Source organism: Dryobates pubescens, chromosome 5 (genome assembly GCF_014839835.1).
Source record: "Dryobates pubescens isolate bDryPub1 chromosome 5, bDryPub1.pri, whole genome shotgun sequence".
Classification (NCBI taxonomy): Eukaryota; Metazoa; Chordata; class Aves; order Piciformes; family Picidae; genus Dryobates; species Dryobates pubescens.
This window is the reverse complement of record NC_071616.1, coordinates 6,463,838-6,482,366: the sequence shown is the minus strand read 5'-3', so window position 1 is coordinate 6,482,366 and position 18,529 is coordinate 6,463,838. Positions and strand designations below refer to the sequence as shown.

Below are 18,529 nucleotides of genomic sequence, written 5' to 3'. Positions count from 1 at the left end.
ATCAACTAAACCATGGCACCAAGCACCCCATCCAGTCTCTTCCTAAATACCTCCAGTGATAGTGACTCCACCACCTCCCTGAGCAGCACATTCCAATGGCCAATCTCTCTTTCTATGAAGAATTTCTTCTTAACATCCAGCCTAAACCTCCCCTGGTGCAGCTGGGGACTGTGTCCTCTTGTTCTGGTGCTGGTTGCCTGAGAGAAGAGATCAACCCCCACCTGGCTACAACTTCCCTTCAGGTAGTTGTAGACAGCAATAAGGTTCCCCCTGAGCCTCCTCTTCTCCAGGCTAAGCAACCCCAGCTCCCTCAGCCTCTCCTCACAGGGCTGTGCTCCAAACCCCTCCCCAGCTTTGTTGCCCTTCTCTGGACATGTTCCAGCAAGCCAACATCTTTCCTATTCTGAGGGGCCCAGAACTGGACACAGTAGAAGAAGTAGAAGAGCTGTCTATACCACCTAGCTAGCTATTGGTTGAAAACTGGAGAGGTGAGGTGGGGGACATCCCCAGTAAGTGAAAGCAGGAGACCCAAGTCAGCTCCTCAGTGTGGAAAACTCTCCAGTCTTAAGTGTACAAACTACTCCTCTGAAGGGTGCTGCAACTGAATGGTATGGGGTGGCCTTGGCTTATGCAGAAGGGAGCTGGCAGTCTGGGCTGCTGAGCCATTCAATATCCCTACTACTGAGATTTCACTTCATAAATTCTGCAGTACTTCTGTGGGAGTTAACAGACTTGACAGTTCCACTGGGAACAGAAGTGTGAAGTTAGTAGGCATTAGAGTTTCCAGGAATAGATGGAGATAATAAACTTCTGCTCACATTTTTCAGGCATTTCAATAGGTAAGGGCAACCTGTGACAGTCAAAATCACATCACCTGCCCTCAGCCCAAACCTCTACAAATTAAAAAGGAAGCCCTGAGATTGTGGAAATAAATAAAAAGTAAATATTGAAGAATCTTGTACTTAAAACACTTAAGAAAATGAAGCTGCAAAGTTTGAGCTGGAGTCCAGCCCTGCTAGGGGAAAACAGAAAGCTTTGATGCTTCCTAATTAGAGCTGGCAAAAGAAATGTAGCACGTGTGCCAAAAGTGTAGCTTCAACCTTTATATTTATTTATAAATCCAGGTCAGGTTTGCTGGGTAGTTCCAACAACATAAAATGTGCTTGGAGATAGATTTACAAAACCAGGAGAAGAATCAACAACTCTCAGTTAGGGTGTACAGGTCGCAGGAGAGCTGGACCCATTCTTGTCTCCGTTGGCAAGGATTTGAACCTACATTTTGGGAGCAAGGAGCCTCCTGTGGTTACTGCAGCACCTGTGTGTGCACTCCTTTTCCTGCCAGCGCTCTCTGTTATATAAAGAGCAGCTGAGTGCTCAGAGCAGTGGTGGAAAGAGCAGTTGTCTTGTGATACGTGGTGAAGTGGAAGTGGTTGCTCCAAAGAAAGAGGTACCACAGAATCAATAAGGTTGGAAAAGACCTCAAAGATTGTCAAGTCCAACCTGTCACCCAACACCTCATGACTACTAAACCATGGCACCAAGTGCCACGTCCAATCCCCTCTTGAACACCTCCAGGGACAGTGACTCCACCACCTCCCTGGGCAGCACATTCCAACAGCTAACAACTCTCTCTGTGAAGAACTTTCAGTCCTGCTTCAGCACACTCACTGGCTTAGCAACTAGGTTTCTGACATATCATATGGATACTATGGTCTAAATGTTGCTTATGACTGGGAGCATTATATTGATTGAGGTTTCCTGTCTCTGGAGACAGCCTAATTCCTTGTTTCAAGAGCATATGGGGTAGGGCAGCTCTCCCTTCAGAGTGCTTCTGTGCCCTACATAGTGCTGGGGTATTGATAGAGCCATAGCAGTGCAACACATTAGATTTTGCGGTTACAATCATAGAATCATAGAATGCTTTGGGATGGAAAGGACTTTTAAAGGTCATCTAGTTCAACCTCCCTGCACTGAGCAGGGACATCTTCAACTAGATCAGGTTGCCTAGAGCCCTGTCTAACCTGACCTGGAATGTTTCCAGGATCTGAGCTTCTGCCACCTCTCTGGACAACCTCTGCCAGTGCTTCACCACCCTCACTTCCTTCTATCTATTCTGATAGAAGAAGTCTTCCTTCTATCTATTCTGAATCTCCCCTCCCTTAGTTTAAAACCATTACTCTCTGGCCTGTTAGCCTTGCTAAAAAGATTGCCTTCATCTTTACTACAGGTCCCCTTTACATACTGAAAGCCCACATTTAGGTCTCCCTGGAGCATTCTTTTCTCCAGGCTGAATAACTCCAACTCTCTTAAGCTTTCTTCACAGCAGAGGTGTTCCATCCCTCTGATCACATGCATGGCCCTCCTCTGGACCTGCTCCCACAGGTCCCTGTGTTTCCTGTGCTGAGGGTCCCACAGCTGCAGGCAGTACTCTGATTGGAGTCCCACCAGAGTGGAGTAGAGGAGGAGAACCACCTCACACAATGAGAATCCTTGGAAGTTTTAACCTGTGGTTCAAACCCTTTCACAGGAATCTTTAAGCTAACCACTGGAATGCAGTTAGCATTGTTTCATTGCAATAACCCACCTCCTGTTGAAACATTTAATCATAAAGCAGTTCTTGAGTCTGTGTTCCTCTGCTTTACTACTACTTGTTCCTGAAGGAGATAACAAGTAGTCTTTCACCCAGATAGTGTCTGAGGCTATGGATATTTTCATCAGTGGTTGGAGAGCAGCTGCTTGACTGGAGTGTTGGGTTCTCCACTGAGGAAACATGCTAGGAGCAGTGATGAGCCATACATGAGCAACAGGGGGGCCTTAGTGGTGAGAGTGTTTAAAAAGTTTGAGCCAGGATCAAGGGTTTGGTGTCTCAAATGCCCATGCAGAGGACAAATGAAGTGCCTTTCCTTTTTTATCACAGGAAACCATTCTTTTTCTGTTACAGATCCAGTTCTCAGTGCATGTTTTTGGCAGCTACAATGGTACCATCTCCTTCTCTGTCAGGGAAGAGACAAAGGGAGCTCGAATCACCTTGCCAGTGTGGGAAAGGGCAGGCAGCTGGAGTGATCACTGGTTTCTCATCACCTTACCAATGCCAGTGCTTCAGAACCGGTAAGAGCCTCACCAGCAGCATGAAGGGTTATCTATAGAGTTACTCTCTTCTTTGTGAAGCATCACTTTCATGCCTTCTTCCAAGGCTATTTCTAGAAGGGGAAAAAAATTACAGGAGTAGTGCAGTTCTGCTTACTGAGGGAATATTCTGTCATACATGAAAACACAGAGCTCAGCACAAGGACATGCTGTGTGCCTGCACAGCCATGCACAGCGCAGGTACTGGAAATAGCAAGTGCCTGTGCATAAAACAATTTACCAGTCTGAGAAAACCAGTTTACTGGGTGCTCCCAGTAAGGAAGCAGCTGTGGTAGCAGAGCTGCACTTTGTACTCCTGCAGTGAAAAACAGCCATGGGAGTCAAATGATTGGCAAAACCACAGTTCAGCCAATACATCTGTCTAGCCTAGGATCCATATAGATGCAGCCTAGGCAACCGAAGATCAACTCATTGTCACAGTTGCCTAGACAAGCCTTACACAGAAGTTTTTCATAGTTTTAGATGTGGAAAGTCAGCATGACTTTGGTTTTCAAATATTGAAGACTTTAAGGATTTCAACCCAATCTAATTTTAATCAGCTACTTCTCTTTCCTCACCCACTGTCATTTGATCTCAAGCCACCTAGCTGGTGTTGGCAGCTGGTTATTTTGCATGACACAGATTGTTACTAAACTGCTCCAACCTGGTTTTTTTTTTTTGCATCTTCCTCAAGAAGGCCTGCTTCTCATGGCACTGAAGACAAAAACCCATCAAAGTCTCTACAATGAATATTATAAATGAGAAAATATCTACCTATTATTGACAATAGATAACTCCTCAAAACTTCATGGATTGGAAAGTGTGAGAGGATTCCTTTTGAACTTCCAATATTCTCTGCATCTTTGTTTAAAGAGCTAAGGGATTTGGGTCTGGAAGTCACAGCAATTCAGACCCAAGCAGCAGTGAAACCCAGAGAGGAACAATCTTGTTCCACCTGTTTTCTGGTTTCATTTCATTATTGCTTTTGGTCTCAGCATTATCATGTGCTCACCACACACACCTTTGCCATCAGTTATTCCTTTAGGGTAGGATAGGTCTGCATGCTGGCAGTGTATTTAATATTCTTGTCTGACACAGTCTGGAGGCCTGTGGCTTAGCATCTGTTTAGTTCTGCATATGTAAAGTATGAACAGTGAACTTATCCAGAATAGCACTTTTCCACAGGCACTTTCATGGGGACCTAATCACAGCAAATCTCTTCAGAGATATTTAAGGCCTTGTGCTTCCTCTGATATATGCTCTCTTATGTTTCCCCCCTGAAGCCTCTGATTTCAGCACCAACCCTCAGTTCTCAAGTAAAATAGATCTTGTGGTAGGAGGGAATGGACAATAAGAGGCTTTAAGGAGCCAGCATCTGCATTTAAAAAACCCAAATATTCAAATACTGTGATGTTTGAACAAGTTAGGCACTTAGACAGCATGAAGGAAATAGGTGGGTCATGTGTGCATGTACTATGACAGCGTGTTTCAAGCAGTTCTATCTTGTTTTGATTCATGTAAACTTTTTGGATGCTGTTGCCAAATAGACTTAAAACTGCTGTGACACAACAGTGTCAGTCACTATGGGTGTCAGTCACTATGGGTGTCAGTCACTATGGGTGTCAGTCACTATGGGTGTCAGTCACTATGGGTGTCAGTCACTATGGGTGAGGCTGGAACTGTTCAACCTAGCAAGCAGAGCTGTGCTACCTGAGCTAGCCAGGTGACCAACAGAAGTAATGAGTGCTTGTGTGTTGCACTGACCCATAACAGAAACAGAAGCAGCACACACTACTGGAAGGTGTTGCAGCTCTTTGCCCCAAGTGGCTAGGCAGGTCATACCAAGTCACTCAAAACAGAAAGCTTCAGCCTAAATTGGTTTGATGTTGGTGAAGTTGTAAACAGTGGGCAAATGGAGGCATCCAGTGAATGTTTCTGTACCATCCTAGGTGATTGGTGCCATGGTTTAGTTGATTAGATGGTGTTGGATGATGGGTTGGACTTGATGATCTCAAAGGTCTTCCACAAACTATTCTTCTCCAAACTATTCTTCTCCAAACTATTCTTCTCCAAACTATTCTTCTCCAAACTATTCCTCTTCTCCTCTCCTCGCCGAACCTCTCCTCTCCGAACCGAACTGAACCTCTCCTCTCCGAACCTCCCCATCCCTTTCCCCCTTTCCCCCTTTCCCCCTTTCCCCCTTTCCCCCTTTCCCCCTTTCCCCCTTTCCCCCTTTCCCCCTTTTCCCCCTTTTCCCCCTTTTCCCCCTTTTCCCCCTTTTCCCCCTTTTCCCCCTTTTCCCCCTTTTCCCCCTTTCCCCCTTTCCCCCTTGCCCCCTTGCCCCCTTGCCCCCTTGCCCCCTTGCCCCCCTTGCCCCCCATCCCCTTCATTCCTACAAGGATGACTTTTCTGTGTATTACTGGGTGCTGACAGCTTTTCTGGGCAATGCAAACTCTAGCCATGCTGTGCTTAGAGAATTTTTTTAGGACAGAGTTGGGGCTGGCATGTCATTTCCCTGTGTCCTAAATCTTCAGGAAACTCATGTCCTCCTTTTGCTGTATGAAAGGCCTTTATTTTTCCCTGTTTCCTTGAAGTGATGGTAGCCAGTAGCAAAGTGGGTGGGAAGGGACAGATCATACAAGGGAAAGTTTTAGACATGAATGATTGAGTCACCAACCCTGGAAGTGTTTAAAGGTGTTTTGGATGTGGTGCTTGGAGTTATAGTTTAGGGGTGAACTTTGTAGAGTAGGGTTATTGGTTGGGCTTGGTGATCCTGAGGGTCTTTTCCAACCTGTATGTTTCTGTGACTCTGACTTGCTGGGGCCAGAAGTGGAGAAGCCTTAGTGGATAGGAGGAGGGTTATATATTCCATAGAAGGGATATGGAAGCAGTTTTTAGTAACAGCTTCCTCCAGTAAATTTATTTCTTAGGGGAGAAGTTAGACAAACTATGCATTTTGCTGATCAGCTTCCCAGTAGGGCATCCAGCTGTTGGGAAAACTGGTGATCAGCTGGCAGATTTGCTCTCTTGGTTCACACAAACAGGGGGAAAAAAGGCTGCTCTCAGAAGAAAGCCAGACAAAAGACCAGCCATCAGAGAGCTGGAAAGTGTAATATACTGCAAAGTCAGCAAAATGAGCTCAGTGAGCAGGAACACTGGAAACCCCTCTGGCTAACACAGCACAGAGTTCAAAAGGCAAATTCCTCCCCTTTTTCTGAAGTTATGAGGAAGGAGAGGCATGCAGAGCCTAGCATTTGTGTCTGTTCTCTTCCACTGGGAGTGGAGGATCATTCCCCAGGCTCCTGCTGGTACTCTGCTGGAGCAGAACTCTGCCTTGTAGCACAGTGTCATGGACCCTCTCCTGCTCAGACTCCATGGACCTGACACAGCAGATTGACCTGATCAAGGGTATCCTGCCATGTGGGTGCCTGAAGTAAGGGATGGCTGCAGTGCACTGTCTATGGCTGGGGGTCCTAGAAGTGCCCTAGTCTTGGGCTCAGGGTACTGTGACTTCCCTTTCCATCCAATGTCTGGAGGAATTGCTGTCTTGTGCAATGGGCAAGGTCTGAAAATATTAAAGTATTGCCAAACTTGCTAATAAAGAGGCAAGTTTCCCTGGGAAGGGCATTTAATAGCAACTTTCCCTGCTAACCCCACAGTTAAGAGCGTGGCCATTCAAGAGACCCCTAATTTGCATTTGCTGCACCAACACTTGCTCCCAGGACACTGAGATCATGTAGCTGTGAATTTCATTTAAGCACAAGGAACCATTCCTGAGCTGGGAGAAAAGCAGCTTATCCCTAAAGATTTTTGATGCAGCTATGCAACGTTACATCAACTGTGGGTATGGACCAACATTTGGCTGGTGGGTGGAATGCACACACATACTTTATTGCCACTAATTTGGGATAAGTGTGTTCCCAAGCTGAATGATTAATGTGTTAGCCAGGTCAGTGCTTGATCTTTCATAAATCATCTTTGAACTTCACCAGTGACAGCAGAAGAGGTCCTCTCCGTATGCTTTTAATAAGCTGTAAATGGGCTGGACAGGAGACATCTGTTTGTTTCTGAAATCTGATGAAAAACAATTTAGTCCTCCCCATTAGAAGGAGAGCCTCCAGCTCATTTTCTTCCTTCCTTGTGAATTCAGAATGTGGCAACACACATGGGACGTGGCAGACCTCCTAGATAAGTAGCGAAACACCTGGTCATAGTAGGAAAAGGTGAGACAGCCCAGCAAGAGAACACTTCAGGGAGTTATCAGCTGCTAATTGACATTGAGAATGCAGAAGTTTAAAAGGCATACATTGAAAATGTCCTGCCCTTCAGCTGAAATAAAGTCCTGGCAGCTTGTGGAGTCACACTGGCTGAGGATCAGGCCCAAGATTCCTGTCTATTTAGACACTGTCGTTCTGTTCAATTTTTACTCTGGCTACCTCCTCAGAGATGGAAAGGAGGAGATTCTTTTTATTCCCCTTCCCTTCTGCATATCTCATTCCCTGTTTATATTGGATCAGGATGATTGTCTGTTTATGACTGGTAGTGAGGGACAGTAGCTTGTCTTTCTGTGTGTGCAGATAGCAAGGGAAGCAGGGCTCCCATTCTTGGTCTTCAAGAAATATGGCAGTGTATGAGCGCTGGTTGGTGCTTGCTAACTGTTGATGTGGGATAAGATTTCCATTAGCCCCTTGTGGCTACTCAGCAGGGCTTGTCTGGAGGAAGCATTCTAAATAATCATGATTTGATGGTAAGGGAAGATTGTATTTTTAGTTTTGGGGGGCTGGGGTTTGTTTTGTTTTGTTTTTCTCCTTTACCTGTCTTCACTAAAACTTCTGTCTTATTGTGAAGGTTTCAGCTGCAACTCCTGGCATCCTGGGGCTGGAATTCCCAAGCTGACATTGCTATTGACAATATCACGTTTGGACTGGACTGCTTTGCTAATGGTGAGCCACAAATGTTGCAGCATTCCTTAAAGAACTTGGGTAGGATCAGCATCCCCCAGACCCAGGATACACGTGCTCTGTTCTCCCCACACAGTGCACACAGATTGTTTATGTTAGCTTTAACAGTACCTACCAAAGACTGCAAGTAGAGGCAATTTCACAGAGTGTCAGTCTCCTAGTGCTCTTTTTCTCTCTGATCTGGGATATCCTGTATCTCACAGTTAAGACCTGTGTGTCTTGGCAAGAAACATTAGACATGCTTCTCAGCCCCTAAACGGGAAGGATTACATCACGTTGCTCTTCAGCAGTCCCTGCTGACCTATGCACCCTAGCAATTGATAGCTGAAGGGAATTTGTTGAAATGGAAGGGGAAAGTCACCATATTTTAGTGAAGCAAAGGAAGAAAAAGAAATAAAGTGACTCTCTGACAGTAAAGCTGAGATTGTTGCAGCAATTTTGTTTTACCCTGCAAGGAGGTACATCAACTGTCATGGCCAGAGATGTAACAGATGTGCTTTCCTTTGTCTTATTATTGCAAATGTGACCAATGACAATATATTCCACTGAAAAATGAAGCCAATGCTACCCTCTGAAGCATGCTGGCAAGAGCTGGATTTTCTTTACAGACAAGTGAAAAGAGTTTGGATACTCTAAACCACATGCAGATACTAGACACTGCCTTAGTTTTTTGTCCCTGGGGAAAAGACCCTGTATGCTCTGTTTCAAAGGAACTGGAGAACAGGCAGCACTTGAATTCTGACTTCTGTTGCAGCCAAAATGTGCATCAGTGGTCCTGTGCCACTCTGTGTGTGTCACCACAACATTACATCAGCATTTTGGGTAGTAGTATGGTCCTGAAGAGGTTAGCTGTGGCCTAACATAACACAGAATCATAGAATGCACTGGGTTGGAAGGGACCTCTAATGGTCATCTAGTCCAACCCCCCTGCAGTAAGCAGTCATCTTTAACTAGATCAGGGAAGGCTTATGTCAAAATGGACATGTGTTAAAAGTTCATCAACAAAGGACCCTTTTCCCTCTCACCTTTGTCTAACTCAGTCTCCTGTTCTCTCTCATTTTGTGGGCACTGAAACCACCCTTCCACAAAGCTCATTCTGAGCGACTTTACACCCCTGGCTCCCAAGCACTTTGGGGCCTCCATGCTAGCACTTTATTTTCAAATCTTTTGAGAAAACTGAAGGGGGTGATTCCAGATGCTCTTGTGCATCCAGCTGCTAGAGTTTACTGTCCTCCTGAGAACAAACACAGCCTCTAGTTTACCCACAGATACTTTGCTGGCCTTGGTGCAAGGATGCAGCCTATGGCAAATAGGTTGGGCGTTAAGTGTCACTGCAGCAATGTTGTCCATTAGACTGGTAAGTTACTCCTCATTCTCAATTAGTATAAACTGCAGTGATGTCCAGGAGCAGCTGGCACTTAGCCCATCTGAAGGTGTGACCCAGAGACGTGTGGGTCATGCAGAAGCAAGAATCACGAGGAAGCCTGTTTCTCGGAAGCCTTGCACTCGCCGCTGTTCTGTTCCTTGAATCCTCTTTGCAAATTGACGTTTTCTCGCCTCTGCAAGCAACCCCCTTGCATTTGTCTTCTCAGGACTTTAATTTGGTTAGGTTGCAGAGAAGCCCAGCAGCTCTGCTGTGTTTTCAGTAATGAAATTATATCTCCCTGGCAAAGAGAGGTTTCAAATGTCAGAGATGGAGCCAATTAAGATCCGAGCAGTGAATTCTTTGCATGAGGGCAGCAGGAAGGATGTATGGCAGGAAGGAAGAGTTTGCTGCTTGCTAGGATGTAAATATTATTTTCTCCATTTATTTCAATTGTCTAGCTAAATTGCTCTACAAAACCCAATGCAGAGTCTGAAAGCACTGCTTGTCTGTCTGCAGGCTGGGAAAGAAGGTGAGGTTTTGTATACACCTCAAAATCAAGGAGGAGGATTTGGTAAGATTTAGGAGGAATAAAGTGGGTAGTGAGGGCAGCTCAGGGGACATCAATAAGGACAAAAACCCAATCAGACCATTCTTTGGATGGCAGCTCCTGGGCAGTGACAGATGTATTCCCTGTGAAAAGGGTTAGATGACACCAGCTTCTAATTCAGACCTTCTCCTTGTGTAAGACAGTGTCACAGGGTGGATGTTTGGCTTGTTGTGAGAACTTTTAGGGGACAGACATTTTATCATTTTAGTTAACTAGTGAATGGAATGGAATGGAATGGAATGGAATGGAATGGAATGGAATGGAATGGAATGGAATGGAATAGACCAGGTTGGAAGAGACCTTCAAGATCATTGGGTCCAACCTACCATCCTACACTTACATAGGAAGAGGTCTGAGTTTTGAATGTGTAACTATGAAAATGTGGCACAGAGAGGGCTGGTTGCTGCCCTCCTCACCACTTAAGTATGGTGGTCATTGCTTTTACCATTATCTTTTGGTGCTTCAACCATCATATTGCTCCAAGATCACAGGTCCGTGACCTAACAAAGTGCACTCTGCTGCCCTGGCCTGGGGATTACATTTCCTTCTATGTATCATTTAAAATTTCCCAGGAGACTGCTTTTTAAATGGTGAGACTGTCCAAAGGGAGCTTTTGTATAGTGCATTTCTAGGTCTTGTCTTTGGAGTCCCCAACCCAAATACTGCTGACCTGCCAGTCTCTGTGCTTGAGGAAAAATGGTGGAGGCTGGTTCAAGCCTCATTTCAGTGATTTAAGAAGGTGTTGACCGACTAGAAATGTAAGAGATCAGCCAAAGGGATGGGGAAGGGGGAAGCTGGCACAGCTTCCTAGTTCTCTATCCCACTCCAGAATAAAGTGGAGATGCTTCCAGGAGTAGTCTAACCTTCACCACTAAGGTGGAATCTCTGAGGAGACCAAGCACATTTTGAGGGTCCTGTGGAGCACCTTACTGATTAATCCCAGCCACAGGACTACTGTGACTCCTAGAGACAGAAATAGGAGTTCCTTTAGCCCTTTGCCTGCAAGAGATACCCTGTCTTTCTCCTACACACTCCCCTCTCTCTCTTTTCAGAATTAGCTAAATCCTGAAGAAATTAGTCCTGTGCTTTTCATGTTTTTTCTGACATGGGTGCACCTTAATATGAGTTAAGTCTTGCTCCCTTCCATTAATCTACCATCAACACGTGTGCTGACAGAGGAGGAAGTGGAAGCTAAAATATTCTGGAACACCAGTGCTTGGCTCCCAGGGCTGCACCGTGTTGGTAGAAAATGCAGCCTTACAATTTCATGTCTGACCGTGCATGAAGTGTCAGCCTTCTAAGAGGTAATGGCTCCTGTGGACAGGGTGATGCTCAGCTGGTCTTGCAGCTTGTCTGCTGCTGAGCCCAGAGGAGTCACAAACTTTCTGGGGGTCTGATGGGTCTGATAGCATTTGGAGAAAGGGGAGAGGCTGTTTGGAAATGAAGCATCGCCTTAGGATACTCAGTTGGGATGCTGCAAAACACTCCGTAGAGACACACAGACCAACTCTCTGTTTCAGAGGGTGATTTACATTCCTTCACTCTGGCAAACATAACCAGACTTCTTGTATGTCTCTAAGTATCTGAAACTGTTGTGACCTTTGGGATTTGTAATTCAATGCAGGCCTTGGGAGACCAAGCATCTTTTCTGGCCATGCATTGTCTTTTTCATTTGATTTTCCTTCTTGTCTTTGATCTGGTTCATTTATTTGGGCTTAATTTCATTTTTCACTGCCTTGACAACTCCATCCATTGAAGTCCTCTATCTCAGGATGAACAGAGCATGTCAGTACAAAGCTTTCTTTTACCTCCATCCATCAATGTGCTTTCAGTCAGACCTGGGGGGAATATTCTCAGGAGTAAAAGCTCTGCAAGGTCTCCATGCTTCAATTAGTTATTTGGCCTTTCTGACACAGCTAACAAGGGTGTTAATTATCGCTATTTAGAGCAGTGGCTTTGCAGCAGAGATAATTGTCCAGCTGGAACTGAGTGAGTCTCTTTTGAATAGAGCATCAAACAGCTGTTAGGTTCTCACAACTGGAACAAATTGAAATATTTCTAACGTTTTTCAACTGATGAAAAATGTTCAGTATTAAATTAACTGAGAGCTCATAAAATGGAAGGAAGTCTCTCCTTTTTCTTGCAGAGATTTTTCCAATCAAAGAAATAGAAGTGGGCAATTTAACTATTGAAACAGGATGCTTCTAGATTATAGGGCAAGGGTTCAGTTTTTACCTTTTCCTGTTGTAAAGCAGTTTTGGTTGTGTGGTGTTCTCAGTGCATTCAGATGTTTTGGATCAGCAATTGCTTTGAAGACCATCCCCTCTAAGAAGGGGCTGATTGGTAATGGGCTGCTTCACTGGTCAGAAATACAGCATTTTGCTCTGTGTTTTCAAAAATGTTGGTGGTTGTTTTTTTCCCTTAACTGCATATATTAGTGAGACATGTAATTTTGTTTAGCATTTCATTCTCTAAGCAAGGTCTGAGGTGCTCAAAGTTGGTTGCTGGGAGGAGAGCAATCTGTTAGGTTGGTTTTGTTACCAGGACACCATTCAGAATCAAAGACAACCACTTTTGATATCACTCTCCTTTACACCTCTGCTCATCTGTCCATTCAGACTTGTCACCTCTCCCTTTGGCCAGCACAACATCAATACCCAGTGTCTGTTCTCCCACACTATGCTTTTCCTAAAGCCTTTTGTGCAATTTGTTGGCTAAGGAGCTTATCCTGCATGGGATAATATGTTCATGCAAAGACCTACTGACTTCAGCACAAGTAGGTAACCCAAGGCATGGGCCCAAAAGAATAATGATAGTTTATGATGGTTTAAAATATCTGGTTTGCCCAAGGTTGGTAGCTGTTTGGGGTTTTTTTAATTCTTCATGATTGTACTTGGTTTATTCATGTGATCTTTACATTTTCCATCTCTCTTTTCTACCTTCCTTTCATCTGCCTCATTTATTCTACAAACTGTTACAGGAAGGCAACCGAATCAAGCTGGTAGGAAGCGCCAGTACCCACGGGAGGTTAATATCCTGGATGAGCATCTTCTGAACCCTCTGGAGGAGCCCTCCCTCCCAGGTATGTGATTCAGTGCCAAAAACCTGTCTCTTGGCTACAAAAGGTGGCTCCTTTCTCATCTCCTGTGTGTGATCTGCCTGCACAATAGCAGTAGAGCAACTAAATATAATCTGTCCCAGTGATGTGGAGACCATCTCAGGTAGTCTCTGTTTGGCTATAGGGCAGCAGTTTGCTGGAGCCTAACTCGCCAGTCCTTAAATAGTGCTCTATTAAACCACCTCTTCAAAGAAAAGCAGAGTCTTTAAGTGAAGAAGATTTAAGTAAAACCAGAAGCTGCATGACTGAAATCTGGAGTTCATGAAAGCCAGGTCAGGAATGCAAAGTACAGAAAGCTGGAGATAGAAGTGATCTACTGGGACTTAATGAGCAGTGGAGCTGAATCTAATGAGCGGAGAGTATGGGTCTAAAGATGAAGATCTAGGAAGGGGAAGTAAGTGAGCGTCTGGAAATCCACTGAGGGGAAGAATTGGATGAAACACTGGAACAGGGGACACTGGGCACCAGTTTACTGATACCCATAGTGATTGCTGTTCTGGAGGACAGGTAACAATTGTGTGGGCAAGAAAAGCTGTCTAATGGAGAGCCTCAGGAAGAGGGTTTTGTACTTCAGGATGCTTTGCTGCCAACAAATATCTGGATGTGACTTCACCACCTCCTGAAGCCTGTGTCCACCTGAAATGTAACAATCTGTGTTGTCTTCAGTTTGTGTTAGCTCAAGGGACAGAGACAGAGATTTCTGTGATGTAGCTAATGCTCTACCCCAACGAGCCAGCTGTGTGTGCACAGGGTGACTTCCCTGTGTCAGAAAGGTTTGTTTGCTTTTCCTTTAAACAAGGTTAGAATTTTTCTTTTCAGGATTTGTGATTTTTACTACTATCTTAATAACTGAGCTCTTAAACAGTTCTGCTTCTGACTCTGGCCTTCGTGCATGCCCTGCATCATACAGTTTTCTGGTATGTAGTTGAGTAGTTGTATTCATAGAATCAATAAGGTTGGAAAAGACCTCAGAGATCATCAAGACCAACCTATCATCCAACACCTCATGACTAACTAAACCATGGCTTCAAGTGCCACGTCCAATCACTTTTTGAACACCTCCAGGGACGGTGACTCCACCACCTCCCTGGGCAGCACATTCCAATGGCCAATCACTCCTTCTACGAAGAACTTCTTGCTTGGCCATCAGGAGCAGAGAGGTCATTCTGCCCCTGTACACTGCACTGGTTAGGCTGCACCTCGAGTACTGTGTCCAGTTCTGGGCCCCTCAGTTTAGGAAGGAGGTTGACTTGCTGGAGCGTGTCCTGAGAAGGGCAACGAAGTTGGCAAGGGGCCTGGAACACAAGCCCCATGAGGAGAGGCTGAGGGAGCTGGGGTTGCTTAGCCTGGAGAAGAGGAGACTCAGGGGTGACCTTCTTGCTGTCTACAACTACCTGAAGGGAGGTTGTAGACAGGCAGAGGTTGGACTCTTCTCCCAGGCAACCAGCACCAGAACAAGAGGACACAGTCTCAGGTTGCACCAGGGGAGGTTTAGGCTGGAGGTTAGGAGGAAGTTTTACACAGAGAGAGTGATTGCCCATTGGAATGGGCTGCCTGAGGAGGTGGTGGAGTCACCATCACTGGAGGTGTTTAGGAGGAGACTTGATAGGGTGCTTGGTTTAGTTGATTAGGCGGTGTTGGATGATAGGTATTCTTAGGCCCTATCTCGTTCACCAGACAAGATGGATATGTCTAAGTCTTGGGCACAAGTTGTGAAACAGAGGGCATGATTATCTGCTGCATTGTTGTGGAAACAAAATAACAATGCTTAATGAGAGCCAGAAAAAAATTTGCTTGGAGGAAAAGGGCCCCTGTTGAAAGTAGCAAGAGGCTGTTCTGACTGCTGGTACATCCACAGGGTTCTGGTGCAAGCCCCAAGACCTGTCAGTTAAAACTTCCCCCATGTTTCATGGATGGTGACTGGCTGTAATGGCAGAGGTTTTCAACCCCTAGTTCTGTATATATGCTTAAGTTCTATCTGAGAAGTTGAATAGTGTCTCCCTACTTCATGCCTGCATGGGGAAGAGAAAATGCATAATGTCACTTGGTTAACCCCCTTCTCAGAAGTCCCATCCTCCTCCCCTTTCCCCAAGTGATGGCATTTATCTGCAGTTCATGATTTATTAAATACTGCATGGAAAATATGGTGAGAGGGGGAGAAAAGCAAACAGTGACTTAAACAGCACTAACTGTGCTATGACTAGGATAAAACTGTGATAATGTAAGTAATCTGTGATCATATAATTAGAGGTGGATTGTGTTACGAGGGAGATGCATTAAACATACATTTAACTTTAACAGGTACTGGTTTTCCAGTTCTCAACATTGTAAATGCATGTCTAAGCAATTTTTTGGGTATGATTATAATAAGAAGAATGTGCTCAGATAGAGGTATTGAGTTTTAAAGCCTCTAAAGCAGTGTAGCATACACTGCTGCAACAGTCTGTCTCTTGATCATCTGGTTTTTTTATATACAAATCATGAATGCTCTTTGTGAACAACAATAATAACAGCAATTTGGAAATTGAAGGATCATTGAGGAAAGACATCATCAGGAACAGCTTTTTCTTTCAATGACACTTGCCCTTTAATTATATAGTTCTTTGAGCTGTAAAGTTATAGAGTCAGAGAATGGCTGAGGTTGGAAGGGACCTCAGAGATTCTCCACTCCAACTTGCCTGCCATGGGCAGGGATGCCTCTCAAGTAGACTTGGCTGCTCGAGGCCTCATCCAACCTGGCCTTGAACACCCTCAGGGAGGAGGCAAATTTGCAAAAGATCATTTGTCTTACTAAACAGTTTTAGTTACATGTTGGCACACAAATTAAGAAAGCCTTATCACACTCTCAGTTAATAGCCTGCATAAAAACCAATCACAGAAGCAATTACAGATTATGTTTATTTATCAACCAATGATGTGAGTTTTGTCATGTCTGAGGAATAAAGGGAAGCATACATGTGCCCCAACTCTTGCTTTTTTGGTCACAGGGGACACATCTGTTGTTCTCTGGTGGTTCACAACGTGTGGTGCCAGTGGTCCACACGGGCCAACTCAAGCTCAGTGTGACAGTGCCTACAGGAACAGCAATGTGTCTGTGACTGTGGAGAAAGAGGGCAGGCTCCGGGGAGTGCAGGTCTGGAGAGTGCCAGCCACAAACCGATACAGGTGAGTCTCAGCATGTGCTGGTGAGGCAGCCACCTTTACCTGCTTCTCTTTGTTGAGTTTCAGCAGGTGTGAGTGGAGTGTGAGTGGAGGGAGGGGGCAGTGAAGTAAGAGAAAGGTAGGAGTTCTAGCTGTGGGGATCTGTGCTGAACATGAAAACGTGGAGTGATGACTTAAAAGAGATCAGAAGAGAAGAGAGGAGAGAGTGTGGGCATGCAGTGAAATGGAATTGTAGCTATCATTTCAGTTCTGAAATCTTGGTCCTCTGGATTTGGCTATATTAACTGATGCTATTTGTTCCTGAAGCTTCTTGTCTCCAGTGCTCTGGTATAGAATTCGTCTGTCCTCTTAAGCAGCCTAGGTACATGGGTCCCAGACAAAGAATAGCTGTGAGATGTTGTAGCAGGGGAGCCTGCTCTGAAGTCATGACTATTTGGAAGTGCAGGCCAGGGAGAACTTGCAGATGGAGTTGCTTTGGGGGTGAGAAGTGTGAGATTTGTCTCTTTACTTGTGTTTTCTTACAGGATTTCTGCCTATGGAGCAGCTGGGGGAAAGGGAGCCAAAAACCACAATAAGAGGTCCCATGGGGTCTTCATCTCTGCCACCTTCCAGCTGGAGAAAGACGAGCTGCTGTACATCTTAGTGGGGCAGCAGGGGGAGGATGCCTGCCCTGGGGTGAGGGCTGCATGAGCACGTGGACAGAGGCTTTGCAGATACGATCCAATGAGATTCAGTGGGTGGCTTGGGTTTCAGTCATAAATGTTAGAAATCCCAGATTCAGCAAGGAAATCCAGTGAGGAGACTGAGAAGAGCCAATAAAACAGGTTAGAAAGAATCTGAAAAAAAAACCAGTAAGGAACTCTAAAAAGAAAAACAATCCCAGAATGCACAAAGATGAAGTCCATAGGAACTTTCCTTTTAGCTCTTAATGGTCGAAAGAAATTCTTCATGAGCTTCCTTCTGCTTATTTTAAGCAGGGAGCCAGTAGGTGAAAGTTGTGTGCTCCTTCCCTTATTTTTCCAGAGCTTAGGTTTCTTTCTGTCTGCCAGGATTTCAGATAATTCACTGTTATTTATGGAAGCATCCAGCTGCGTTGTGGCTGCACTCTGTTAGAGGCTCTTGAAGCTTAGAGACTAAAGCCTGAATCCAAAACCAGCGCAGAACTTCCCACTAACTGCAGAGGCCCCTGAATTAGGCATTTGTCACAACCGAAAACCCACTTAGGAGAAACAGAAGCTGATGACCCAAATCCTTATATATGTGTCCTCTACCGCCAGACCAAATGGTTTGAAAGACCTCTCATCATTTAGGCTCAAAATCTTCTTCTTTTCAGCATGAATTCTTTGGTATCACCTCTTTACACAAGTGTGATCTATCAGCACCTGCCCAGGAACGAAGCTGCTTCTTTTCCCCTCAGACAGCTGAGTTTTGGGATGCACACACTGTTCTTGTAGCCATTCAAAGCTACCATTTACCTTGCCCAGAGCACGTGATGCCTCGTCATAGAATGGTTTGGGTTGAAACAGACCTTTAAGGGTCATCTAACCCAAGCCCCTTACCCAAATACTGCATCAGATTCTAAACCCAGCCTTTCTTCTCTTTAGATAGTGGAAGGATCGTATCTATCTAAATAAAACATACATTTGTGTGCCTGTGGTTCCCTTTGCAGTGCACTCCCTAGCCTTAGGTCACATTGTCCTTACATTTTATGACTTGCTCTCCAAATTGCAAAGTATAACTCAGCACTAACTGGCAGGCACTGCTGGAAAAAGTTTCTCTTCCTTTTTTTTCTCACTTCCAAAGCCCAGCTTTCTTTGGCTTTGGAAATTCTGATGATCCTATATGTTGGGTAACTAATGTTTGCTTTCCTTCCTCTGAAGAGGTTCTGCAGCTCCCAGCTTGTTCTGTCTCCCTAGATTTACCCCAGTTGCTTTTCCATGGTCCTCATGCACCTTGTCATCATTTCTCCTCTTCTGTGAATGAAAGGACACAGTTGGGAAAATTGGCAGCACAGTTCTGGCCTGGATACATTACATGACACAAACAAGTAGGGATTTCACCTGCACTGAGGCAACATAGTCCAAAATCATAGAATCAATTAAGGTTGGAAAAGACCTCAAAGATCATCAAGTCCAACCTGTCACCCAACACCTCATGACTACTAAACCATGGCTTCAAGTGCCACATCC

General features: G+C 45.0%; 1 protein-coding gene across 1 annotated transcript in view; it reads left to right on the top strand.

Moving 5' to 3' along the window:
* LTK (leukocyte receptor tyrosine kinase) overlaps positions 1 to 18,529 on the top strand; it is a 117,426-nt gene that overhangs the window by 70,824 nt on the left and 28,073 nt on the right. Inside the window, exons 10-14 of the mRNA XM_054162149.1 lie at positions 2,942 to 3,108; positions 7,975 to 8,069; positions 13,041 to 13,142; positions 16,166 to 16,343; positions 16,865 to 17,015. Of these exons, the coding sequence (XP_054018124.1) occupies positions 2,942 to 3,108; positions 7,975 to 8,069; positions 13,041 to 13,142; positions 16,166 to 16,343; positions 16,865 to 17,015 (693 nt within the window). The remainder of the gene's footprint in view (positions 1 to 2,941; positions 3,109 to 7,974; positions 8,070 to 13,040; positions 13,143 to 16,165; positions 16,344 to 16,864; positions 17,016 to 18,529) is intronic.